Source organism: Meles meles, chromosome 1 (assembly GCF_922984935.1).
Source record: "Meles meles chromosome 1, mMelMel3.1 paternal haplotype, whole genome shotgun sequence".
Taxonomy (NCBI): Eukaryota; Metazoa; Chordata; class Mammalia; order Carnivora; family Mustelidae; genus Meles; species Meles meles.
The window spans coordinates 60536514-60563595 of NC_060066.1; the positions used below are offsets into that span (position 1 = coordinate 60536514).

General features: G+C 35.5%; 1 protein-coding gene across 11 annotated transcripts in view; it reads left to right on the forward strand.

Moving 5' to 3' along the window:
- Positions 1-27082, forward strand: part of STAU2 (staufen double-stranded RNA binding protein 2) — a 320763-nt gene that overhangs the window by 40350 nt on the left and 253331 nt on the right. For 5 of the 11 annotated variants that reach the window (XM_046010474.1, XM_046010473.1, XM_046010477.1 and 2 more), the window contains one exon: positions 22999-23158. In XM_046010474.1, the coding sequence (XP_045866430.1) occupies positions 22999-23158 (160 nt within the window). Of the gene's footprint in view, positions 1-2035; positions 2165-6983; positions 7115-22998; positions 23159-27082 lie in introns of all 11 variants that reach the window. The other 6 variants (XM_046010467.1, XM_046010472.1, XM_046010468.1 and 3 more) reach the window with 2 other exon arrangements.

Here is a 27082-nt window from a genome sequence, read left to right on the forward strand (position 1 = left end):
AATCAGGTCCTTGAGCATCTTGAAAACTTACACTGTAAACCATTCCCTACTTTTGGTATGGTTTTATAAAATAATTTTTTAAATGTAAAGTGTGTGTGTGTGTGTGTATATATATATGTATACATATATATATACCTATTCATTGTAAAAAGGTACAACAATGGGGTACTATAAAGTAGAAAGTGAGGATTCTCCAGATACCTGGGTGGCTCAGTAGGTGGGTAAAGCAACTGCCTTTGCCTCAGGTCATGATCCTAAGGTTCTGGGACCAAGTCCTGCATAGGGCTCCTTGCTCAGTGGGGAGCCTGCTTCTCCTGCTTGCTGATCCCCCTGCACATGCATGTGCTCTCTCTCTCTCTGACAATAAATAAAACCAAAGGAAAAAAAAATGAGGAGTCTTTCTGTTCCCCGCCAGTTGCATTTCTTTTGTTATGCATAGGCGCCTATTTGATTTAAAAAAAAAAAAAAAAGATCAGACAGCAAGCTGTCCTGTTTTTCATTTAACACTTTTGTAACATTTTCCATGTCAGTGCACAAGCTCTGTACCTCATCTTTTCAGGGTTGCACATCCCACTGTAGTTTATTTAACCAGTTAATTATTGCTGGATAAATATTTAGCTTGTTTGTAGCTCTTGAATTATAGTCTTGCTATGCATATTGTCACTGTGTATATTTTATGTGAGTCTTCCTGTAGTATGAATACCTAGATGTAGAGTTGCTGTTTTAAAGATAGAGGCAATTGAAACTTTTCTTTTTTTTTTTTTTTTAGATTTACTTATTTATTTTAGAGAGAGTGCATGTGCACAGCATGGAGGAGCAGAGGGAAAGGGAGAGAAGCTCAAGCAGATTCTGCACTGAGTGCAGAGCCCATTGCAGGTCTCGATCTCATAACCCTAAGAGCACTACCTGAGCTGAAACCAAGAGTTGGAGTCTGAATCAACTGCACCACCCAGGTGCCCTGCAATTGAAGCTTTAATCAGTATTGCCAGTTTGCTCACCAAAAAGTTTGTCCACATTCTATTTGCATTGGTAGAATTTGCACCCATTTTCCTACATCCTTGCCAATACTTATATGATCCTTTTTTATGGTCTTTATCGGTTTAGTGTGGTAAATTACATTTCATTGGAATTCAAATATTTATTTCTTTAGGTATTAGTTTTTTGAGCAGATGTGTTTACTCAAATTGTGAATTGATTGTGAGTACATTTGCCCTTTTTACTACTGGATTTAAAAAATTTTATTTATTTATTTTTTTATCATCTTTGTGTTTTATGGGTGTTAACAATTTTTCTTTATATGTTGCAAGTATTTCTTCAGTTTGTAGACTTTTTTTTTTTAAGATTTTATTTATTTATTTGACAGACAGAGATCACAAGTAGGCAGAGAGGCAGACAGAGAGAGGAAGGGAAGCAGTCTCCCTGCTGAGCAGAGAGTGCAATGCGGGGCTGGATGCCAGGACCCTGAGATCATGACCTGAGCTGAAGGCAGAGACTTTAACCCACTGAGCTGAAGGCAGAGGCTTTAACTCACTGAGCCACCCAGGTGCCCCAGTTTGTAGACTTTTTAAGCATCATTTGTGGTATCTTTTGCTGGTATGGGAGTTTTACATTTTTATGTTATTATTAAATCTGTTAGTTTATCCCATTATAACTTTTAGGTTTCCCTTCTTACCTAGAAAAGTTGTTTGTCTTACAGGATTATGACAGATATTTAGCCAAATTTTCTTGTGCTTTTATCATATTTTTATATTTTACATTTTAATACTTACGGAATTTATTTTTATGTTTATATGAGGTAGGAACTTAAATTTTTCCCTAATCAATAGGCAATTAGAACAGTTTGATCTTTGGGTATTGATTTTGCTTGGACAACCTTAGGTTATAGTCTAATTTGAAGTTACATGGTTTGTTTTAGTTACAGCTATGGAGAGGTAATCATATTTCTCTTAGAAGGCAAGAGCCTGTGGAAGGCAAATTCCTTTGCTCCTTTGACTCTGTTTCTTTTTTTTTTTTTTTTTTTTAACTTGGGTATTAGGATGAGTCACTTCCAATAGCAGGGCATAGGGGAAGGGAAGCCAGCAAAGAGACTTAGAAACTGTGTCCAAGTCATTTCTGGGACCAGGGATGGAAACGGATTCTTCTGTGGAGAGACTTGCCTTGGCAGGTGAGGTAGACTATGTAATAGCAACAGCTCTGGCTGCAATTTAACTACTTTAAAAATGTTGCTACTCTAAGTTCTGGCTTAAGACGCTTTTGGTGTTTTGGTGGATTCTGGTCAGTTTTTTCTGCAGTTTCCTTATATGCATTCTGTTTTCTGCTAACGATCTACTTGCATTTGCTGGAATGTGATGTGTTTTATGTGCTTTCTCCTGCATGTGTGCTGTGGACAAGCTTGGATTGTCTTTGTTCTACCCTTGCTAGCTTACTTAACTAATCACCACCTCTTGAAACCTGCCTTTTAGTACCTCCTTCACCCAAGAACTCCCGTAGCAACCTTATTATTAGCATTTGTATTGTAGTATTGTATTTGTTTATGGTATGTGCCTGTTTCTTATGCCATTCTGTGAGCTCTATTGGGACCGGGATTTTTGCCTGTTGATTAAAAATTCTCAGCTCCATTATTTTGGTATGGTTTGAAGATTTATGTCCCAGGCAGTCAGGACATTTTATAAAAATACAAAAGTAGGGTCTATCTCAAAAAGACTAGAGTGTATCTAATTTTTTGTTGAATGTGCTGCTACTGGTGTTATAAATATCTATTTACCAGTATTACTCATCAAGGTTATGGTGAGTTACGTGTAAACAAATTTAATATCAACAAAGATAGACTATTCCCTAACACAAATATGAGAAATCTTAAAGTGTCTTTTGTAGCACAGCTGGAAATTTTTCAGTGGAACCAAATTTATAAGTCAGTCATAAGTCATAAGTCTGGAAAAAATAACAAATACATGCTTTTTACAGAATATTAAAGAAGTCTATTTGTGTGAATAAAATCAGCTTATCCTAACATTTTAACTCAGAATATTTTAACTTGGAGGGCTATGAAAAAAAAGTTTATAAAACTGTATCACTCTTTTCATAATTTGATGGTAATGTGCTTTAACAAATTGTTTATAATCAGAATAATAATGGATTCTTATCATTGTTAACAGTTCTTACATCATCCCATTCAACCCATAAAATTATCCAGTAATATAAAAACAACTATTATTCTTGTTTTACTGTCTAGAAAGTGACCTTTAAATACTTTCTCAAACTCATATGGAATCAGTAAGTGGCTGAGATATCCAAAGCAGGTTCCTAACCATCAAACGGCGGTTGCTCTCTCAAAATGGGAAAGTCTTAGATTGTGAAATCCATTATCATTAATTTTATTTACTTCTAAGTAGGCTTCTATCCCAGCCACCAAACTGACTTGAAGCCTATTTCAAAATATCTTGATGAAAACATTCACAGGTCTCTTGAAATTGTATACCTATGCAACAGTGTATGTATTTCTCCCTTTTTGCATTATTGACTTGTCTAAGAAGTTATATATAAATTAAGCTTGTAGGTCTTAATTTTTATAGATTAGTTTTATAGTTTTGTAGATGCTTTATTAAAATTTTGGTTTAATTTTTTGAAAAAGATATAAAAAGATACAAAAAGAGAATAGCAAGATCATGCACCTGTGCAATTGGGGGAGGGAAAAAGGAGAGGGAGAGAGAGAATCTCAAATAGATTCCCCACTGAGTGCAGAGCCCCACACAGGGCTAGATCCCATGATCTGGAGATCATGATCCAAGCCAAATATCAACAGTTGGTCACTGAACTGACTGACCCACCCAGGCATCCCAAAAATTTTGGTTTAAATTTTAATTATTGCTGTATCACTGAGCTCTGTCAAGAAGTTAATACCAATAAGATTCCTGATTAAATAGAGGTGCAGCTATTTAAAATAAAGTTTTAATCATTCTGTAAAATAAATTACAACTAGGACTAAATATTTTAAAATTTACCAAATTTAAACCTTTAAATTTTAGTTATAAAGCTTTATCTAAATGAGAGTCTGTGTGTATTTGCACAGTTTTCACACCAAACCTTAAGCTACACATTAAAACGTTTTATAGGATTTATGTTATTTTTATGCAGTGAAAAGTCAAAGTTAATGAGATATACGTTTAACACCATTTTATTAGTTGACATTTTCCTTTAAAGGATTTAGATCAGGTTTTCTTACCAAGCAAGAATACAGGACTATAAACATCATTTTTAAAAATTTAAACTCAATTAGTCAACATATGTACTTTATCATTTTAATATATTTTAAAATCCTGTGCTATGAAAAATTTTCACTATAGTATTGTCACATTGTGCTTGATATGCTCTTAATATTTTTTGCATTTTAACAGATGAATATATTGCATTGCTAAGTTATAAAAATTATACAGTAGTATATAAGCTATTTAAGTGTTATGCAAAATTAGCTGATTTTTACCAGACTTTAATATTTTCTCATTTTTAACAAATTGTCATTTTTCTTTGCTTCTTGATATAGGCATAAGTATCTGTGTCTTCTGTTGTACTTGAGTTATTTAATGCCATGGTATGCAAGGACCCAAACTGATTATAACCCAAGTCACCTAGTATTTTATATGATGACTGACTTATGGTACAATTTATAAAATTTACAGTGGAATAAGTAAGATGCAGATTTCCTCAAATCTCTCTTGACTTACTCTTGTCTTTTTTGTGCTGTTCCAAAAAGTAAAAATTACTAGTTTTTCTGTTTGTTTTACACGCCACGTAGGGTGGTTTAATTGTAGAATCAGTTGTCAACTGCATTTGTCCTACAGGTGGTTGTTTAGGTTCTCCTTTCTTTCACTTGTGCTTTAGTAGGTATTTATGTAGTTTTTTAATCAAATAATTTCTTAATTGTAATGTTGTGATCAAATTATTGTATTAAATTATTGATCCTGAAAAGAGTATGAAAAAGTTAAGAGAATACTGTTTTGTTCATTAAATTTGCCATAAAAGTTCATAAAGTTTCTAAATCCAGCTATTTCTATTTATTTAATGTATTTCCACACATTGTGACTAGTTTAATTTAGCAGAAAGTAAGCCTTGCGTGTTTTATGGTAAGGTTTTAAAATATTTCTTGGTATGATTGAATAGGAGATGAAAGAAGACTAAAAAGCAGTTATTGTGTCTATAAATGAGATGAATGACTAATACAGGATAAAATAATACAGAATTAGGAAAATATTTTGAAGCTGTAATAATTGTGGTAGAATTTAGAATACCGTATATTAAAAAATCTTAACCTCAAAACAACCTCTGAGTTAAGTAGGATAGATTTATTATACCTTTAAGGATAAAGCATAGAAGGCTTAGTTAAATTAAGTAAAAATCATTAATACCTTGCAGGTTAGGGAAGGGTTTCTTTTTTTTTTTAAAGATCTTATTTTTTTGACAGAGAGATCACAAGTAGGCAGAGAGGCAGGCAGAGCGAGAGGGGGAAGCTGGCTCCCTGCTGAGCAGAGAGCCCGATATGGGGCTCTATCCCAGGACTCTGAGATCATGACCTGAGCCGAAGGAAGAGGCTTAACCCACTGAGCCACCCAGGTGCCCCTAGGGAAGGGTTTTTTAAACAAATAGCAAGGACAGACTGTTAAAGAAAATATTGATAAATATTATACATAAAATAATCAATAGAAAAAAAGACAGGAGTTGTTCCCAAAGAGGAAACCCAAATGATCAATAAATGAGAAGGTGATTAGACTCACTAGGAAAATGGGAATGCAAATTAAAATAATAGCAGGAAAACAAAAACTAATAGAGGGATACAATTTGTCAGACATCAAATTATCAAAAATTAAAATACCTGACCATACTACATGTTTTCAAGGTTGAAGGGAAGTGGTGATTCTCATACTGCCAGCAGAAGGTAATTTGGTACAGTCATTCTGAGTGCCATTTGGCAGCATGTTTTTACTCATAAAGGTAAAGAATTGAAACAATTTAAATGTCTGTCAGTAGGGGAGTGTATTAGAAAACTGATGTATTGTGATGGAAATTATACAGCAGTTAAAAGTAATGCAGTGGATCTATATAAGTTATAATATCAAAAACATAATTAAGAGTGAAGAAAGTGAGTTGTGAAAATTATGTTATATTACTATTAATGTGACTGCAAAACCATATATATCTCAAGACTGTATTTTCATGGATATACACACATGCATGTAAATGTATTATAAAATATTCCAGAGGGATATATTCTAAATTCATTTAGTAGTGGTTTCTGGAAAGGATAAACGGACCTTAACTGGAATATAATACTGTTTTGTTTTGTTTTTTTAATGAAACTTAAACTTGGAAAATATTAATTTCAGTTCTAAGGGGTAAGAACTTGGACATTTGTTAAATTATCCTTTCTACTCCTTTTAAAATTTTATGAAAAAAAACCACAAAAAACGAAAAGGAAGTTACTAAAAATAGTAGTTGGAAGAGCTAGTACTTAAGTTTGGACTCCATTCCCAAGTCTAGAGCTTTTTCAATTAATATGCTGCCTCAAAATTAGAAGGAAAAAAAAGTAAGATCAAATGATAAAAAAGGTAGACAATATAGTTTCATAGTATAAGAATCAGGAGAATTATGTGTTTATGCTAAAATTTTTTGAGAGGAAAGGAAAGTTATAAACTAAAAATGATTATAATCATATTATTTAAAAATCTGTACGTGTGCTGTTATCAAAAAATGTATAGAGAGCAATTTAGGTACTTAGGGAAAAAGTTACCTTAATTTATGTTTAAAATGTGATACATATTTCTGTTGCATGTAATGGAACACTTTAGATGGTTTGAATTTTTTATATAAAATTCATGAAAATAATTTAATCCAAATTTACAATCTGACGTCGATCTAAAAAAGTCAAAACTAGCTTTTCTTCCATTTTAAAGTCATTCTTCACAAAAACTTTAAAGCCTTTTTATTTACAGCTTCTCTCCAAGATAAAATGGCAAACCCCAAAGAGAAAACTCCAATGTGTCTGGTAAATGAGTTAGCCCGTTTCAATAGAGTCCAACCCCAGTATAAACTTCTGAAAGAAAGAGGGCCTGCTCATTCGAAGGTAAGGTTATGAAGAGAGGTGGTGAGACATGCTTATCAAAGTCTATCAGATTTATCATCTCAGGTTTTAATTGTGCTTCATTGGGGGGTGGAGGGAGGGGCAGCAGATGACCTGAAGGCTTTTAGTTCTATATTAATAATATTTAGAAGTCTGTAACTAAACAATTTTACCGCTCATTATGGTTTACAAAGCTCTGTCGGATTTCGTGCTTCACAAAAACCTTAACAGATCAGGAGATGTGGATTTTGATTTGTGTTTTGTAAATTAACTTACACACAGAAAAGTTAAGTGACTTGCTTAATAATAGCTCATATGTGCCTGTGCCAGCACTTGAATATGTGTTCTTTGGCTCCCAAATGCAGTGTTCTTTCCATTAAATTATAACTTTTAAAGTAAAATGGACACAGAGTAAAATATAACAAGTTACCTGTTGAGACATCTTTTCCAGTGTGATATGCATTTATAAGTTTCATCATTTATAAAAGTTGTATGTAGCAATATTTGTTATTTATGCCTTCATTTATAATATTGTTCTCTTGAGTGGGAGAGCAATTTATATTTACAATAGCCTCATATATATGTTTATATATATGTTATAAAGAAGTCTATAATTAATACATTTATGTTTGAGCTTTATTCATATGTTTTAAAAAGTCTCAGTTATACACAAATTTCATTGGTACATTTTTAATCTTGGATTTATGATCATAATTTTTTTATGTTGAAACAATTGATCCTCAAATTGGTTAATCTGTATAAAGCAATGGCTATTGGATTATATAATTGTTTTCTAGTACCTCCTTCAAAGTAAGATACGGGAGATTAAACTGAAATCTGTTAATTTTCTTCCCTATTAGAGACTTTTATGAAGGATTTATGGGCAACAGTTTAATTTGTCATTATATCATTTATGAAGAGAATAAAGTTGTGGCCTTGGTCTACCTGTTAAGTAATTTATCCTGACTCTCTTTTGTACCCATTAATTTGTACTCATTTCATATTCATTCCTGTTCTGCCCTTATCACATTGAACTGTTGCATTTCTTAGAATGGTTCATGTTTTTTTCACATTCTCTGCTTCGCCTATGTTGTGGTGTCTCCCTGCCTTGAAGGTTCTTTTGTTCTTACGCATTTTTGAACACTAAGCTCACACAGCACATCTTCTAAACCGCTGTGAAACTTCTTTGATCCCTCTACTGGGCCTTCAGCAGGACCTGTCTTCCTCAGGTGTAGTCAGTGCTGTGCTGTACATGTTGGTCATTACTTTGTACTAGACTGAGCTTTATTAAGGTTATTGTTCTTCTATATTTTATGCCTCTTGTAGGAACTGTCTTCCTAGCTCCTCATTTCTAATTCCAGGAATTCTTCCTTGAGGTGACTCTCCAGCTTTCAATTTCATGTTAATAGGCTAACGCCTGTCACCTCACAGTAATCATTTGTTGACCTCTGGGTGATTCCATCACATTTCTCATGCCTCACTTTTACCCTTACTTTTTGATGATTTCACTAAGTAGATGATTGTTCCAACATGCTGACATTTCAGTCATTGTACTTTTGTTATCTTGCTTCCCTCTCCTCTAGCCACTCATTCCTGTGATCATATTTTTGACTTTATCATAACCAGTAACTGCAAGACTTAATAGTCTTAATCTCAAGCATTCATCTCTCTCTGACACCTCCTAACTTTCTAGTTCATTCCCTCTATTTAATTTTAGTATTTCTTCCGTACCACAAATCTATTGATTCTACCACCCTTTTACTACCTCTCATTCCCCTCAGTCCTCATATGGTTCTTACCCAGCTTAAATTCCATATGCTTTGTATGTACACTCAGCAGTCTTCCCCTTGGTTAGCACTTGCTAAGTATTCCTTATTTTCTTGGGAGATTAACCAGTTACATGACAATTTACATATTTATGTATGTATATATGTTTGTATGTTATATGTACATGTACTTAACAGTAGTGGTTCTCAACCTTGGTTGTTCATTGAAATCACCAAGGAAGCTTTAAACAACACTATGCATGAGTCTTACCCTCAGAAATTCTAATTTGATTGGTCTTGGATGAAGCCCAGACACTGGGATTATTTTTAAGCTCTCAGATGACTCAAATGTGCATCCAGAGTTGAGAAACACAAGATAAACGTCTTCAGAGTGGCGTAGAAATATCTTTTCGTACATACTTGTTGATGGGAAGTAGTGATCTTTCTTCTTTCCTCCACTGAGTCTTTCAGAATCTGAACAACTTAACACAACTTTTAACATGTGACTATTAAATAACAAATTGTAACGTTTTCCTTGCCCCCTTTTGTTTTTCTGCTCACTTTCAAGTTGAACGCTGAAGTAATTTGGTATCACTTATGTTAGTGTGAGTTATTGCGACATTGCTTTATCTTCTAGGTACCTAAATACAGTTCATTTTTTTTTTTTTAAACGGATTGTCATTTTGACTTTTCAGACCTGTAAAGAAAGCTATTACAATGTAAAGTATAAAGAAGAGAACCAGAAAGAAGACAAAATGTATTTTCTTCTGTTCCTCTATTTCCCAATTTTGAGAAGTTTTTGGTATGCATGAGTCAGTGTTAAGAAAGCTCCAGTAGCTGCACTCTGAGGTTTACTTTGGAATAGGTATCACTGAGGGAGACAGTATCACCCAGTGGCCTTGAAGCCAAGTAGTCTTTTTATTTATTTACTTTTATGCTAGCTAGATTTGTCAAGCTTGATCTTTGCTCTACATTATCCAGCTTACGTGGCCTTGAACAAGTGATTTAGAGTTTCAGTTTTCTTATCTGTAATTTGAGAAATATGGTATCTGTTCTAGTGTAGTGTAATGGAATTATGATTTGTAAATTCTTAGTGACTATGTTGATGATGGGGGTACTCAGATAATTATATCATTGCTTGTTAGTAGAATATAGGATTAAAAAAATCCTTGGTGGGGCGCCTGGGTGGCTCAGTGGTTTAAGCCTCTGCCTTCGGCTCGGGTCATGGTCTCGGGGTCCTGGGATCGAGCCCCACGTCGGGCTCTCTGCTCGGCAGGAAGCCTGCTTCCTCCTCTCTCTCTGCCTGCCTCTCTGCCTACTTGTGATCTCTGTCAAATAAATAGATAAAATCTTTAAAAAAAAAATCCTTGGCAAAATATCTATTGATACTGATATTTCCTATATCGTAGGCACTTTTCCTTAGATCTTCCTATTTTGGTGTCTTCTCTGATGTCTCTCTTTGGATATTGTGGGTACAAGTCCCTTATTATATGTTTGGAAATTATTTCCTCCTGCTCTATGGCTTATCTTTTCTTTTTTTAAACAGCATCTTTAGAGAGCAGTAGTTGTTAATTTTGATGAATTCCAGTTTATTCATTTGTTCCCTGTACTTTTGGTATCATGTCTAAAACATCTTTGCATCATGCAAGATCATAAGATTTTCTTCTATGTTTTTTCCTAGATACTTTATTGCTTTAGCTCTTAAATTTAGATCTAACTGCCATTTTGTGTTAATTTTTGTATGTCATGTGAGATGTAGCAAGGCTTATTTATTTTTTTGCAAATGGATGTCCAGTTGGTGAAGAGATTATCCTTCCTTCACAGTGTTGCTGTGCATCTTTGTCAAAAATTAGCTGCCCATGTATGTGTTCATTTCTGGAGTCTTTTCTGTTCTATTGATTTATTTTCTCATCTTTATGCAAAGGCTGTGCTGTTTGGTTTGCAGTAGCTTTATAATTCTTGAAATCTGGGAGTAGTAGCCTATTACTTTTGTTCTTTTAGATTGTTCCTTTGCATTTTTATATGAATTTAAAATCAGCTTGCCATTTCTATAAAACACCCTGCTGGGATTTTGAATAGAACTGCTGTGACTCTATAGCTCAGTTTGGGGCAAGTTGACATGGTAGGAAAATTGAGTCTTCCAGCACACCAGCAAAATATCTCTCATTTATTTAGATATTATTTAATTTCTCTCAACAGTATGTGTAGATTTAAGTAGTCAAGTATTTTACATCTTTAGACTTATCCCTAAGTATTTCATATATTTTTTAAAGAGTTTATTTATTTATTTTTTAGATTGTCAGAGAAAGAACGAGAGCACAAGCAGGGTGAGTGTCTAGCAGAGGGAGAAGCAGGCTCCCTGCTGAGCAAGAATGTGGGACTTGGGATCATGACCTGAGCCAAAAGCAAATGTTTAACCGACTGAGCCATCCAGATGTCCCAGTATTTCATATTTTTGATGCTATTGCCTGTGGTCATGTTTTTTAAATTTTAGTTTCTTGTTCTTATTGATTATTGCTCTTGTATAAAAATACAGCAATTTTTGTGTATTGATGCAGTGTTCTGAAGTCTGGCTGAACTCATTTATCAGTTCCAGTTGGTTTTTTTTTTAAAGATTTTATTTATTGGGGCACCTGGGTGGCTCAGTGGATTGGGCCGCTGCCTTCGGCTCGGGTCATGATCTCAGGGTCCTGGGTTCGAGCCCCGCATCGGGCTCTCTGCTCTGCGGGGAGCCTGCTTCCTCCTCTCTCTCTGCCTGCCTCTCTGCCTACTTGTGATCTCTCTCTCTCTGTCAAATAAATACATAAAAAATCTTTAAAAAAAAAAAAAAAAAAAAAAAAAAAAAGATTTTATTTATTTACTTGACAGACAGATCACAAGTAGGCAGAGAGAGAGGCAGAGAAAGAGGAGGAAGCAGGCTCCCCGCTGAGCAGAGAACCCGATGCGGGGCTCCATCCCAGGACCCTGGGATCATGACCTGAGCTGAAGGCAGAGGCTTTAACCCACTGAGCCACCCAGGCACCCCAGTTCCAGTTGCTTTTTAAAAAATTACTTTTTAGATTTTTTTGGGGGGGTTCCACATGTCATTTTTTAAATAAAGACATTTTGAATAAATTTCTATTTTTTTATTTTTTATTTTTTAAGATTTTATTTATGTATTTGAGAGAGAAAGAGGCAGAGATAGTGAGAGAGAGCATGAGGAGAGGGAGAAGCAGGCTCCCTGACTTGGGGCTTGATCCCAGGACCCTGAGATCATGACCTCACTGAAGGCAGATATTTAACTGACTGAGTCACCCAGGCCCTCATGAAGACAGTTTTTAATCCTACTTTCCAATCTTAATGTCTTATTTATTTCTCTTGCCTAATTGCATTGGCTAGAACTTACAGTGCAGTGTTGAATAGAAGTGATGACAGCAGACAGCTCTCAATTTATTCTTGATCTTTTGGGCAGTCATTTCAGTTTCCCCCCATTAACTGTCATGTTAGATGCCTTTTATCAGACTGAAGAAATTCCTTTCTACTTAACATTTACTCTTTTTTTTTTTTTAAAGATTTTATTTATTTATTTCACAGATCATAAGTAGGCAGAGAGGCAGGCAGAGAGAGAGGAGAAAGCAGGCTCCCTGCTGAGCTGAGAGCCTGATGTGGGGCTCGATCCCAGGACCCTGGGATCATGACCTGAGCCGAAGGCAGGGGCCCAACCCACTGAGCCACCCAGGCACCCCTCTACTTAACATTTACTGAGAGTTTTTAACATGAATAGATGTTGATTTTTGTCATGTGGTTCTACATTGATTGAGATGGTAATAAATGGTTTTTCTGTTTTTTGATCTCAATATTTTGAATTATGTTGATTGACTCTCAAATGCAGACTCTACCCTTGCGTTTCTGGGATAAAACACTTGCTTGTAATGTATTAGCTCATTTCCATATTGATGGATCCCATTTAATTTATTTTTTAAGCTTTTATTTAAATTCCAGTTAGTTAACATAAAATGTAATACTTCAGGTGTAAAATATAGTGATTCAGCACTCTGTGTGGCACCTGGTGCTCATCACAACAAGTGCAGTCCTTAGTCCCCATCACCTATTCTACCCATCTTCCCACTTATTTCCCCTCTGGTAACCATCAGTTTGTTTTGTATTGTTAAGAGTCTGTTTTGGGGGGCGCCTGGGTGGCTCAGTGGGTTAAGGCCTCTGCCTTCAGCTCAGGTCGTGGTCCCAGAGGCCCAGGATCGAGCCCCGCATTGGGCTCTCTGCTGAGCAATGAGCCTGCTTCCTCGTCTCTCTCTGCCTGCCTCTCTGCCTACGTGTGATCACTATCTGTCAAATAAATATATAAATAAATCTTAAAAAAAAAAAAAGAGTCTGTTTTGGTTTGCCTTCCTCTTTCTTTTTTTACCCCTTTGTTTTGTTTCTTAAATTCCACATGAGTGAAATCATACAGTATTTGTCTTTTTCTGACCGACTTTGCTTAGGATTATTCTCTCTAGTTCCATCCATGTCATTGCAAATGGCAAGATTTCATTCTTTTTTATGGCTGAATACTATTCTGTGTGTGTGTGTGTGTGTGTGTGTGTGTCCCTGCACGCGTGCGTGCACGCACACACACACACATCCATCTCCCACATCTTCATTATCCATTTATCAGTCAGTGAACATTTGGCTTCTTTCCATAATTTGGCTTTTGTAGATAATGATGCTATAAACACTGGGGTATATGTATCCCTTTGAATTGGTATTTTTGTATCCTTTGGGTAAATACCTAGTTGTACAGTTGCCAGATTATAGGGTACTTCTATATTTAACTTTTTGAGGAACCAATGTACTGTTCTCCAGAGTGGCTGCACCAGCTTGCATTCCCACCAACAGTGTAAGAGGGCTCCCCTTTCTCTGCATCCTTACCAACAGCTGTTATTTCCTGTGTTCCTTTTAGCTGTTCTGATTGCTGTGAGGTGATATCTCTTTGTGGTTTTGACTTGTATTTCCCTGATGATGAGTGACATGAGCATCTTTTTAGGTATCTGTTGGCCATCTGTATGTCTTCCTTGAAAAAATGTTTATTCATGTTTTATTGCCCATTTTTAATGGGGTATTTGTTTTTTGGGTATTGAGTTTTATATATATTTATATATTTTGGATCTCTCTGTATGTATTTATATATTTTGGATACAGACCCTTAATTAGATATGTCATTTGCAGGTATTTTCTCCCATTTCATAGGTTGACTTTTATTTTTGTTGATTCTTTCTTTTGCTGTGCAGAAGCTTTTAACTTTGATGAAGTCTCAGTAGTTTATTTTTGCTCTTGTTTCCCTTGCCTTAGGAGAATCTAGTAAGGAGTTGAAACGGTTGATATCAAGGAAGTTACTGCCTTGTTCTGCTTTAGGATTTTAATGGTTTCATTAAAATTCATTTCATCAAATTCATTTGAATTTATTTTTGTGTGTAGTGTAAGAAAGTGGTCCAGTTTCATTCTTTTGCATGTTGCTGACCAGTTTCCCAACACCATTTGTTGAAGAGATGGACTTTTTTTCCATTGGATATTCTTTCCTGCTTTGTTGAAGATTAATTGACCATATAGTTGTGGGTCCATTTCTGTGTTTTCTCTTCTGTTCTGTTGATCTCCGTGTCTATTTTTATGCCAGTACCATACTGTCTTGATCGCTACAGCTTTGTAATACAACTGGCAGTCTGGAATTGTGATACCTCCAGCTTTGCTTTTCTTTTTCAAGATGGCTTTGTCTTTTTGGGGTTCACACAAATTTTGGGATTGTTCATTCTAGCTCTGTGAAAAAACGCTTGTGGTATTTTGATAGGGATTGCAATAGATGTGTAGGTTGCTTAGGATAGTATAGACATTTTAATAGTATTTGTTCTTCCAGTCCATGAACAAGGAATGTTTTTCCATTTCTTTGTGTCCTCTTCAATTTCATCAGTGTTTTATAGTTTTCAGTGTTGTATAGATCTTTTACCTCTTCAGTTAGTTTTATTCGTAGGTGTTTTTGGTGCAATTGTAAATGTAATTGTTTCCTTAATTTCTTTTTCAGCTTCATTGGTGTATAGAAATGCAACAGATTTCTGTACATTGATTTTGTATCGTGATTTTACTGAACTTGTGCATCAGTTTTAGCAATTTTGTGGTGAAGTCTTTTGGGTTTTCTACATAGAGTGTCTTGTCATCTGCAAATAGTAGAAGTTTGACTCTTTATTTTCTGATTTGCATACCTTTTATTTCTTTTTGTGTCTGATTGCTATGGCTAGGACTTTCAGTACTATGTTAAATAATAGTGGTGAGAGTGGTTATTCCCATCTTCTTCCTGACCATGGAGGAAATACTCACAGTTTTTCCCCGTTGAAGATGATATTAGCTGTGGGTTTTTTAAATATGGCCTTTTTTATTATGTTGAGGTATGTTCCCTCAAAACCTGCTTTGAGTGTTTTTATCATGAATGGATGTTGCTTTTCCTGCATCTATTGAAAGGATTACATGGTTCTTATCCTTTCTTTTACTGATATGCTGTATCACATTGATTGATTTGTAAATACTGAACCACCCTGCAAACAGAAATATATCCCACTTGAACATTGTGAATGATTTTTTTAAATATACTTTTGGATTTGATTTGCCAGTATTTTATTTTATTTTATTATTATTATTTTTAAAGATTTTATTTATTTATTTGACAGACAGAGATCACAAGCAGGCAGAGAGGCAGGTAGAGAGAGAGAGGGAAACAGGCTCCCCACCGAGCGGGGAGCCCGATGTGGGGCTCGATCCCAGGACCCTGAGATCATGACCTGAGCCGAAGGCAGAGGCTTTAACCCACTGAGCCACCCAGGCGCCCTGTGATTTGCTAGTATTTTATTGAGAATTTTTGCATCTGTGTTCATCAGTGATATTGGCCTGTAGTTCTCTTTTTTAGTGGAGTCTTTGTCTTGTTTTGGTATCAGTGTACTGCTGGCCTCATACAATGAATTTGGAAGTTTTCCTCCCATTTCTATTTTTTGGTATTAACTTTTCTTTAAAATGTTTGGTAGAGAGGTGCCTGGGTAGCTCACTCATTAAGCGTCTGCCTTTGGCTAAGGTCATGATCCTAGGGTCCTGGGATCAAAGCCTACATTGGACTCCCTGCTCAGCAGGAAGCCTGCTTCTCCCTCTTCCACTCCCCCTGCTTGTGTTCTCTCTCTCTGCTTTCTCTCTCTATCTATGTGTCAAATAAATAAAATCTTAAAAAAAAAAAGTTTGGTAGAATTTATCTGTGAAACCATCTGGCCCTGGACTTTCATTTTTATTTATGTATTTATTTACTAATTATTTTTATTAACATACAATGTATTATTTGCCCCAGGGGTACAGGTCTGTGAATTGTCAGGCTTACCCACTTTGCAGCACTCACCGTTTCACATACCCTCCCCAATGTCCATAACCCAACCACCCTCTCCATACCCCCCCGCCCCCCCAAACCCTCAGTTTGTTTTGTGAGATTAAGAGTCTCTTATGGTTTGTCTCCCTCCCGATCCCATCTTGTTTTATTTTTCCTTCCCTACCCTCCAAACCCCCAACTCTGGCTCTCAAATTAGGCTTTCATTTTTTTTTCTTTTTTTTTTAAAGATTTTATTTATTTATTTGACAGAGAGAGAGATCACAAGTAGGGAGAGAGGCAGGCAGAGAGAGAGGAGGAAGCAGGCTCCCTGCAGAGCAGAGAGCCCGATGCGGGGCTCGATCCCAGGACCCTTAGATCATGACCTGAGCCGAAGGCAGCGGCTTAATCCACTGAGCCATCCAGGCGCCCCTCAAATTAGGCTTTCATTTTTTGGGAGATTTTTGATTACTGATTTAATTTCTTTGGTTGTTATTGGTCTGTTCAAGTTTTCTATTTCTTCCTCTTTGTTTTGGTAGCTTATATATTTATATTTATCCATTTCTTCCAGATTGTCCAATTTCTTGGTATATAGTTTTTCATAATACTCACTAATAATTGTTTGTATTTCTGTGGTGTTGGTCATGATTTCTTTTCTCTCATTTGTGATTTTACTTATTTGGGTCCTTTTTTCTTTTTGATGAGTCTGGCTCAGGATTTATCAATTTTATTAATTTTTTCAAAGTACCAGCTCCTGGTTTCATTGATCTGTTCTGTTGTTCTTTTAGTTTCTTCATCCTTTACTTTTGCTCTAAACTTTATTATTTCCCTTTTTCTGCTGGCTTTAGGCTTCATTTGTTGTTCTTTTTCTAGCTTCTTTAGGTGTAAGGTTAGGTTGTGTATTTGAGATTTTTTCTTGCTTCTTGAGGTAGGCCTGTATTGCTATATATCTTCCTCCTAGGACTCTTTTTTTTTTTTTTTTTTTTTTAAGAGAGAGAGAGAGAGAGAGAGATCACAAGTAGGCAGAGAGGCAGGCAGAGAGAGGTGGAGGTCGGGGAAGCTGAGCAGAGAGCCCAATGTGGGGCTTGATCCCAGGACCCCGACATCATGACCCGAGCCGAAGGCAGAGGCTTTAACCCACTGAGCCACCCAGGTGCCCCTCCTAGGCCTCCTTTTGCTGCATCCCAGATGTTTTGGATCATTGTGTTTCCATTTTTATTCGTTTTCCATGTATTTTTTAATTTCTTCTTTAATTTTCTGGTTGACACATTCATTGTTTAGAAGCACGTTGCTTAACCTCCTTGTATTTGTGGTCTTTCCAAATTTTTTCTTGTGGTTGACATTAAATTTCATAGCTTTGTGGTCAAAAAATATGAATGGTATGATCCCAATCTTTTTGTACTTGTTGAGGCCTGTTTTTGATCCAGTATGTGATCTGTACTGGAGCATGTCCCATGTGCACTTGAAAAGAATGTATATTCTGTTTCTTTAGGATGGAGTGTTCTGAATATACCTGTGAAGTCCATCTGTTTCAGTGTGTCATTCAAAGCCATTGTTTCCTTGTTGATCTTCTGCTTAGATGATCTATGCAGTGCTGTAAGTGGGTGTTAAAGTCCCCTACTATTACTGTATTATTATCAAGGATTTCCTTAATGTTTGCTATTAATTGTTTTATGTATTTGGGTACTCTTATGTTGGGGGCATAAATATTTACAATTGTTAGATTTTTTCTTACTGGATGGTACCTTTTATTATGATATAGGGATCCTCTTCATCTCCTGTTACAGTCTTGGGTTTAAAATCTTGTTTGTATGATGAAAGTATTGCTACTCCAGCTTTTTTTTTTTTTTTCAAGATTTTTTACTTATTTATTTGTCAGAGAGAGAGAGAGGGAGAGAGAGCGAGTGAGCACAGGCAGACAGAGGCAGAGGGAGAAGTAGGCTCCCCGCCAAGCAAGGAGCCCTATGCGGGACTTGATCCCAGGACACTGGGATCACGACCCAAGCCGAAGGCAGCCGCTCAACCAACTGAGCCACCCAGGCGTCCCTCCAGCTTTCTTTTGACATCCATTTGCTTGATAAATATTTCTCTGTCCCCTCACTTTCAATCTGCAGGTGTCTTTAGGTCTAAAATGAGTCTCTTGTAGGCAAGGTATAGATGGCTCTTGTTTTCTTACCCATTCTGACACTGTATCTCTTTTGATTGGAGCATTTAGTCCATTTATCTTCAGAGTAATTATTGATATATATTTGTGACTTTTTTAAAAAAAGATTTTATTTCTTTATTAGAGAGAGAGAGAGAGCACAAGTAGGGGGAGCAACAGTCAGAGGGAGAGGGAAAATCAGGCTCCCCACTGAGCAGGGAGCCTGATGCAGGGCTTGATTCCAGGACTCTAGGATCATGACCCTAGCTGAAGACAGATGCTTAACTGACTGAGCCACCTAGGAGCCCCTTTAGTGCCATTTTATTACTTGTTTTGTCATTGTTTCTGGAGATTTTCTATGTTCCTTTCTTGTCTTTGTCACTTCTGGTCTTTCCTTTCCACTCAAAGAGTTCCCTTTAATATTGCTTACAGGGCTGGTTGAGAGGTCATGGAGTCCTTAAGTTTTTGTTGGTCTGGGAAACTCTTTGTCTCTCCTTCTATTCTGAATGATAGCCTTGTTGGATAGAGTATTCTTGGCTGCAGATTTTTCCCAGTTAGCATGTTGAGTATATCATGCCATTTGCTTCTGGCTTGCCAAATTTCTGTTGAGAGATCTGCTGGATAGCCTTATGGATCTGCCCTTTGTACCACATCTTCTTTCTCCATTCATCAGATGATTGATGCTTTGGTTGTTTCCATAATTGGCTGTTGTAGATAATGCTGCTATAAACATCGGATTACATATACCTTTTTGAATTAGTGTTTTTGTATGCTTTGGGTAAATACAAAATGGATCATAGGGTAGTTCTATTTTTAACTGTTTGAGGAACCTCTATACTGTTTTCCAGAGTAGCTGTGCCATTTTGCATTCCTTGTTTTTAATATTTTGTGAAGGATTTTTACATCTGTCTTTATCAGAGATACTGGTCTGTAGTTTTGATTTATATTGTTTTCCCTAATAATATCTTACTCTTTTTTTGGGAAGACTTTGTGTGAATTGGTATTATTTCTTCCTTCAATATTTAGTAGAATTTATCATTGAGACCATCTGGGCCTGGAGTTTTCTTTGAGGAAAGATTTTAAACTACAGATTCAATTTCTTTAACATTTATAGGACTATTTGGATTACTTATTTCTTCTTGAATGAGCTTTAGTAATTGTGTCTTTCACAGAATTTAAGTAGTTGAGTTTATTGGTATAAAGTTGTTAAAAATACTCCCTTGTTATCTTTTTAATACTTTAGGAATCTGGAATGATGTTGCTTCTCTTATTTCCTGATATTAGTGATTTATGTCTTTTCCCCCCCCAAGATTAGTCTGGCTGTATGTTTACCAGTTTTACTGATCTCTTGGTTTTATTGATCTCTTTGGTTTTATTTTCTATTTCATTAATGTTTACTTTTATCTTTAGTACTTTTTTTCTGTTAACTTCAGTTTTTTTTTTTTAAATTAAGATTTATTTATTTATTAGAGAGCATGCACATGTGTGTGTGAAGGGTGGGGGCCGAGAGAGAATCCAAGCAGACTCTCCATTGAGCACAGAGCCCGGCATGGGGCTTAATCCCACAACCCTGAGACTTGAGCTGAAATCAAGAGTCCCATACTTAAATGCCTGAGCTATAATGTCAGATTTGATTTGCTCTTCTTTTTCTAGTTTCTTAAGATTGAATCTAAAGTTAACTTGAGACCTTACTTTTCTAGAACAGGCATTTAGTTCTAGAGATTTCCTCTTAGAGATATTTTAATGTAATCTAAGAAGTAGTGTTTTTATTTTTATTCAGTTTTAAAACCTTCTAATTTCCATTTTGATTTAATCTTCTACCTATGTGTTATTTAGAAATATATTACTTAGTTTCTAAATGTTTGGATTTTCCAGAGATTTTTCTGTTATTAGTTCTAACTTAATTCCATTGTGGTCAGAGAACATACTTTGCTTCATTGAATCCTTTGAATTTATTGAGACTTATTTTATGGTCTAGAATATCTTCTTTCTTTGTGAATGTTTTGTGAAAAATTGAGAGCAAATGTATTTTCTGCTCTTTTTGGGTAGAGAGTTCTAAAAATGCTCATCAGGTTTTGTTAGTTTATAGTATGTTCATTTCTACTATATTCTTTGTGATTGCTTATTAATTGCTATGTCACCTATTAAGGGGACATTGTATTTCTGATGTAAATTGTGGATTTTTTTTACTTCTCTTTGTAGTTCCATTTATTTTTGCTTCATATATTTTGAAGCTGTGTTATTAGTAAATGTTCTGGATTGTTATGTTTTCTTTATTAATTGGCCCCTTTATCCTTAAGAAATTACCTTTGTTATCACTGGTATTAATCTTTACTCTGAAATCTACTTTGTTTGATATTAATATAGTCATCTAACTTTTCATTGACTTATGTTAGCACAATACATTTTTTCTGTCATCTTTATAGTTGAAATGCATTACTTGTAGGAAGGATGTAGTTGGATTTTGCTTTTTTTAAAGATTTTATTTATTGCAGAGAGAGAGAGAGCGAGAGAGCACACAAGAAGGGCAGAGGGCCAGGGGGGAGGGAGAAACAGACTTCCTGCCTAGCTTGGAACCCAATGCTAGGCTTAATCTCAGACCCCAGGATCATGACCTGAGCTGAAGGTAGATGCTTAACTGACTGAGCCAAGCAGGCACCCCAGATTTTTCTTTTTCTTTTTTTAATCAAATTTGATAATCTCTGCCTTTCAAGTGGCAGCATTTACATCATTTCGTTTTAATTTTCACAACAATTCTATGTGTTTTCTTTTTAGTCCCAGTTTATTAAAGAAATAGGGAAAAAGAAAGAATAGGTAACTGTCCTAACTTTGCACATAGTAAATGGTAAAGCTACCACTTAAACTCATAGATGCGTCCTAGCATTCCTTATTTAAATGATTAAATTTGTATTGTAGTGGGATTCTTTTTGTTTTCTCCAGTTTTATTGAGATATAATTGACATAAAATATTGTATTAGTTTTAGGTGTACAATAAGCTAGTGGAGTCCTTTAGAGAAGTTTCAGAAAAGCAGAGGATTGACTTGGATACATTTGTATTTTATAGAATGTTCATGTTGGTGGTGGTAACAAGGATAGTTTGAATGGGAATGTTTTCTTATTAAGGGAATGATGTTAGAATGGTCTTATAGTAATTTAGGGGAGAGAGCTTGATATTCCTTGCTAAGACATTGGTGAAGAGCATAAAGAGAGGAGGCCAGATCTGAAAAATATTTTTGAAGTTGAATCAGTAGCTTGATAACTGGATGCAGGTGAGAGTGGAGAGAGAAATGGAGACAAGGAAGACCTCTTGAAGGTGTATGGCCTGTGAGCCTAGCAAAATAGTGACATCTACAAGATTAGGAAGCAGAAAAGGTTAAATCATATGGATTAATCATGGGAAAAAACCAGACAAATCTAGATTATGGTCTATTCTTTTGTTGTGTTTTTTTCCTTTCATGACATTGAGATTTTTTAAGAGTTTAGGCCAGTGGTCTTACAGAATATACCATAATCTAGCTTGTCTGATTTTCTTCCTGTGATTAGATTTAGGTTAAGCATTTTTGGCCAAGAACACTAAATGTTTCTCATTGGATCATATCAGGAGGTGCATGGTATTAGTTTGTATGATTATTGATGATGCTAACTTTAATCACTTGGTTAAGGTATGTTTTACCTGATCTTCCTGCAAATATACGTTTATTTATTTTTAATTAAAAAATTTTAAATTAAATTAAAAATATCTTTTTAATTAGAAGTATCTTGGGGTTAATATTTTGTATTCCTACAAACTAGTAGGCTGTCTATGGAAAACAGCAGATTGTAACTTTGATTACAGATTCTGTAACTTGACCCTCAATTTTAGAAGGTGAACAATAGGTTTTGAGCTCTCATGGAAATAATGGTGTGAATGGAATATTCAGATGATATAGGAAAGGGTGGTTATGAAATGAAGATGGACAAAAAGAACTTTTGTACCACACTACAGTGGGACTATTGAAATATTTTTAACCTGAAGTTGGTTGAGGTAATACAGTTGGATTTGAGGAGTTTTATTTGTTTGTTTGTTTGTTTTTAGAGAGAGAGCTTTGAGAAATATTTGTGAGGTTAAAATTAACAGAATTTGGTGACTGGTTAAATGTTGATTGTGGAGGATTGAGAGTTTCCTGGTGACATAATACTTAGAAGGATTTCCTGACTCTTTGACTAAATTGTACAAAGTATGACATTAAAGGTATTAGATTTTTATAAGTATTACAGAGACAGGGCCTTGTGGATTTTCTTAGTTTCTCATCTTCCTTTACTTATTCTGCTTTTATGAGGACTATTTGAATGACATTAACAATATCATTCTATTTAGGGAAGTGATTTCTTCTTGCTTTATTCTACCCCAGATGTTCACTTAGTGCTGCTGCTATGCCTTTGAATGGATAGAACAGGATCTGGTACAATCTCTTAAAATGATTTCACTAGGTGGAATAATATTTTTATGCAAATAATTTGTAAAGTCACCCCTAGCTCTAAAATTTAATTCTGTGGTATATCTGTTTTTCTCTCAGACAGCATATTTTATTTCCTGAAAAATTTAATGTTTTCTGTCTCTTTATGTTTTTCGAAGATGTTCTCAGTGCAACTGAGTCTTGGTGAGCAGACATGGGAATCCGAAGGGAGCAGTATAAAGAAGGCCCAACAAGCCGTTGCTAACAAAGCTTTGACTGAATCAACACTTCCCAAACCAGTTCAGAAACCACCCAAAAGTAATGTTAATAATAACCCAGGTATGGCACTTACTTGTTTCCTTCTGTTGTGTTGTTGTGTTCTATATGTGCTGTTCTCTGTATTTTTCTTTATAGCAGGCCATTTGTATCTTCAAGAGGTATTAATAGCACACACACAAAACAACTGAATAGTAATTGAAGGTGAGAGAATGAGGAAGATAATTATAATTATTTTAAAAATTTGCTTTGTGGGGCGCCTGGGTGACTCAGTGGATTAAGCTGCTGCCTTCGGCTCAGATCATGATCTCAGGGTCCTGGGATGGAGCCCCGTGTCGGGCTCTCTGCTCCGCAGGGAGCCTGCTTTCTCCTCTTTCTCTGCCTGCCTCTCTGCCTACTTGTGATCTCTCTCTCTCTGTCAAATAAATAAAATAAAATCTTTAAAAAAAAAATTTGCTTTGTTAATACTCTAAATATGCATTATTTACTTTTTAAATGTTGTAAAAATACATTTGGATACAAAGAACAGAAAGTATGATTGAGGTGTTTTTTTTTTAGGTTTTTAATTTTAATTCCAGTATAGTTAACATAAAGTGTTATGTTAGTTACAGATGTACAATATAGTGATTCAAAAAGTCTACACATTTCTCAGTGCTCATCCTGATAAGTATACTGTTTAATTCCTGTCACTTATTTCCCCCATACCCCCACTCACCTCTCCTCTGGTGACCATCATTTTGCTCTCTGTAGTTAAGAGTCCATTTCTTGGTTTCTCTCTCTCTCTTTTATTTCCTTTGTTCATTTGTTTTGTATCTTATATTTATATATGAGTGAAATCATACAGTATTTGTCTTTCTCAAACTGACTTATTTCATTAGCGTAATACTGTCTTGCCCCATCCATGTCATTGCAAATGGCAAGATTTTATTCTTTTTTATGGCTAAGTAATATTCCTATGTTCCGATATCTATCTATCTATCTCCCACCTCTTCTTTATCCATTCATGGATGGATGGACATTGATGCTTGTCTATGCTTGGGCTGCTTCCACAAGTTGGTTATTATAAATATTGCTGCAATGCCTGAGTTTTTTATAAAATAAAGATAGAGGGCGCACCTGGGTGGCTCAGTTGTTTAAGAGGCTGCCTTTGGCTCAGGTCGCAATCCCAGGGTCCTGAGATCAAGCTCTGCATCGGGCTCCCTGCTCAGCAGAGAGTCAGCTTCTCTCTCTCCCTCTGCCTGCCACTCCACTTACTTGTGCTTTCTCTCTGTCAAATCGATAAGTAAAATCTTTTAAAAAAAGAAATGATTAATTTCTCTTTTTATATAACATATAAAAATGTAGAGTTTAATAATTAAAAATAGTTATTCTTTATTTTAGCTTAATAAAAAATTATACAGTTAGGCCTAAGCATCTTATTTTGCTTTTTGGTGTAGAAATGGTTGATAGACTGCTCAAATTTAGAATACTTATGGAAGTTTATTAAGAAATCCCAAATCCAAAAAAAAACCTATATGTGATATAATGCTAAGTAAACAAGTTTTCCAATTTTTATCTCCTAAGAATAATTTTAAAGAGTTGTTCCAGTTGCATGTAATACCAACAACATTGTGCATCCAGTCATCTCTTTGGAAGAGACAAACCTATATTGGACATAATGCATGAATTGATAACATCAAGTTAATAAAGTTCCATAAGTTTAGTACTAACCCTACATCCATTTACTCATTAATTTATTAATTTAAGAGTTTACCTTCTAACAAAGAATACCTTAGATATGTTTGTGATGGAGTAAAAAAAAATTTTTCCTGCCACAAATGACTCTGTATATTTAATTAGAGTCCATATGCTCCTGCTTATAATCATCTAATGCTTCTTTCTTTCTCATGTGGCATATGCTAAGTAGACATAGTCTATTCTTTCAAAGACAGCTTTTTCCAAAACTGCATGAATCTCCTATTACTCCTTTTGCTTCCGTTCAACTGATTGTAGTACTTATTAAGGAAGTTTAAATAAGCAAAATATTACTACAACAAAGAAAACACCTATTCTATTTGAAGTTGGTAAGAGATGGTCCGCTTTTATAATTTTTAAAAATCTCTTTAGATTACTGATTGATCATTAGTACCACACCGCTGTCTCTATGTATTAAGCACTTGCTTTTATATATTTAAGAGATATAAAACATTGTTCTTTTCTGTGAAAATTTTACAGTTGTATACATAAAGCACATAATTTAATGCTAAAGATTAAATACCAAGTGAATAATAACACTCATCAGTATAATAAGTAATGATAGACATGGATGGGAGTACTTGACGGAAGATAAGGTCCTTGAATGGAGAGTAGGCAGGTATAGAGTTGAGGAAAGAATATTCTAGGCAGAAGGTGAGGAAGGGCATTGGAAATAGGACTATGGGTGATAGTTTTGGTTAAAAAAAAAAAATTGGGGGTAGTGGTTTTTAATTAGAGTGGATAAGTGACTAGGAAGAGATAAGACTGGAGATACAGTAGGGATGAATTGTGATGGACTTAAATGCCAGGTTTAGGAGATCAGATTTTATCTGTAGTTTAGGCGACTAGTGTTCACAAGCACTATAGTGGATGACGTGTTTAAAACAGCATTTTAGGAAATTCAGTTTGTATGTGGCTTGAAGGTGGGAAATACTAAAAGCAAGATCAGTTAGGAAACCATTGCCATAGTTTATGGGTGAAGAAAAGCATAGAAACTCCCATGCATTGAGTACTATATCCTCCCTGCTCTGTGAGAGCTTTGGAAACGGCAGTGGGAATGGAACAGAAGGACCAGTATTGTTGATCCAGTGGTTGAAGCCATAGTAGAGAGCGAGCTGTTCAGAGCATACAGTGTGAAGCAGGAGCGGTGTGTGCCCATCTCTGCATCAGGTCCACGTTAGAGGATTATAATGGGAGGTAAACCAGCAAGGGAGTCGGGGGAAGGAAATAGGAGAGTCCGAAAAACCAGTGGAGATGAGTTTCTGCTGTTGAGTGCTGCAGTGAGGTGAGAAAATGAGTAGCTTTTTGAAGGTAAAGTTACATGCACAAATTATAATTGTAAAGCCTTAATGGTTTTTTGCACTGTGAACACTTTACCAGTACCCCAGGCTATATCAGTACTCCAGAAGCGTCCCTCATAGCCCCTTCAAGTGGTCATACAACTCCAAAGGAAGCCACTATTCTGCTTGTTGGTCTTAAATTCATTGTGCCTGCTTGTTAGAATCATGCACTGTACTCTCTTGTGATAGCTTATTTTTCTTAGTGTTCCATCTGTGAGATTCATCCATGTTGTATTTAACAATATATAGTATTTCATTGCTATGCAGTAGCCATTTCATGAATATACCATAATTTATTTATTCATTGTGCTATTGATGGGCATTTAGATTGTTTCCAGTTTTGGGCTCTTAGAAATAAAACTGCTGTGACCAGTCTTGTATGTATACATCTTTGTTGGGAATGTACCTAGTATAGGAACTGTTGGGTCATGGGTTCTGCATGTGTTCATGCAAATCAGAATAAGAATTAAGACTGGAAGTCAGTGAGCATACATGAAAGACAGGTATCATAGCTGCTCTTCTTACATCACAGTCTTTTATTTCTAGACATATTGGGAAAGGTAAGAAAGCTATTGAGCCATCATTAGACACAGCAAGGAAACTATTATAGTTTTGGCCAGTTTGAATAGTGAATTAGAGCAACAATTAAGTATGTCCATGAAATGAGAATTTCCTTGGATGTTTAGCTGGAAAAACTGATGATTCTCTCACCTATAAGCCAACTGCTGTAAACTGTGAACATAACCATTTTTAAGCAATTTGGAGGCCCAAACGTTCAGCTTGCTACTTAACTCAACATTAAATTTTATTATTTGCTTTTGCCCTGTATGTTCACCATTGTGTTAAAGTATATTTTATTTTTTTAATTTCAACAATGAAAGGGTCAGGGTGACAAAACAGAAACAAAAACAAA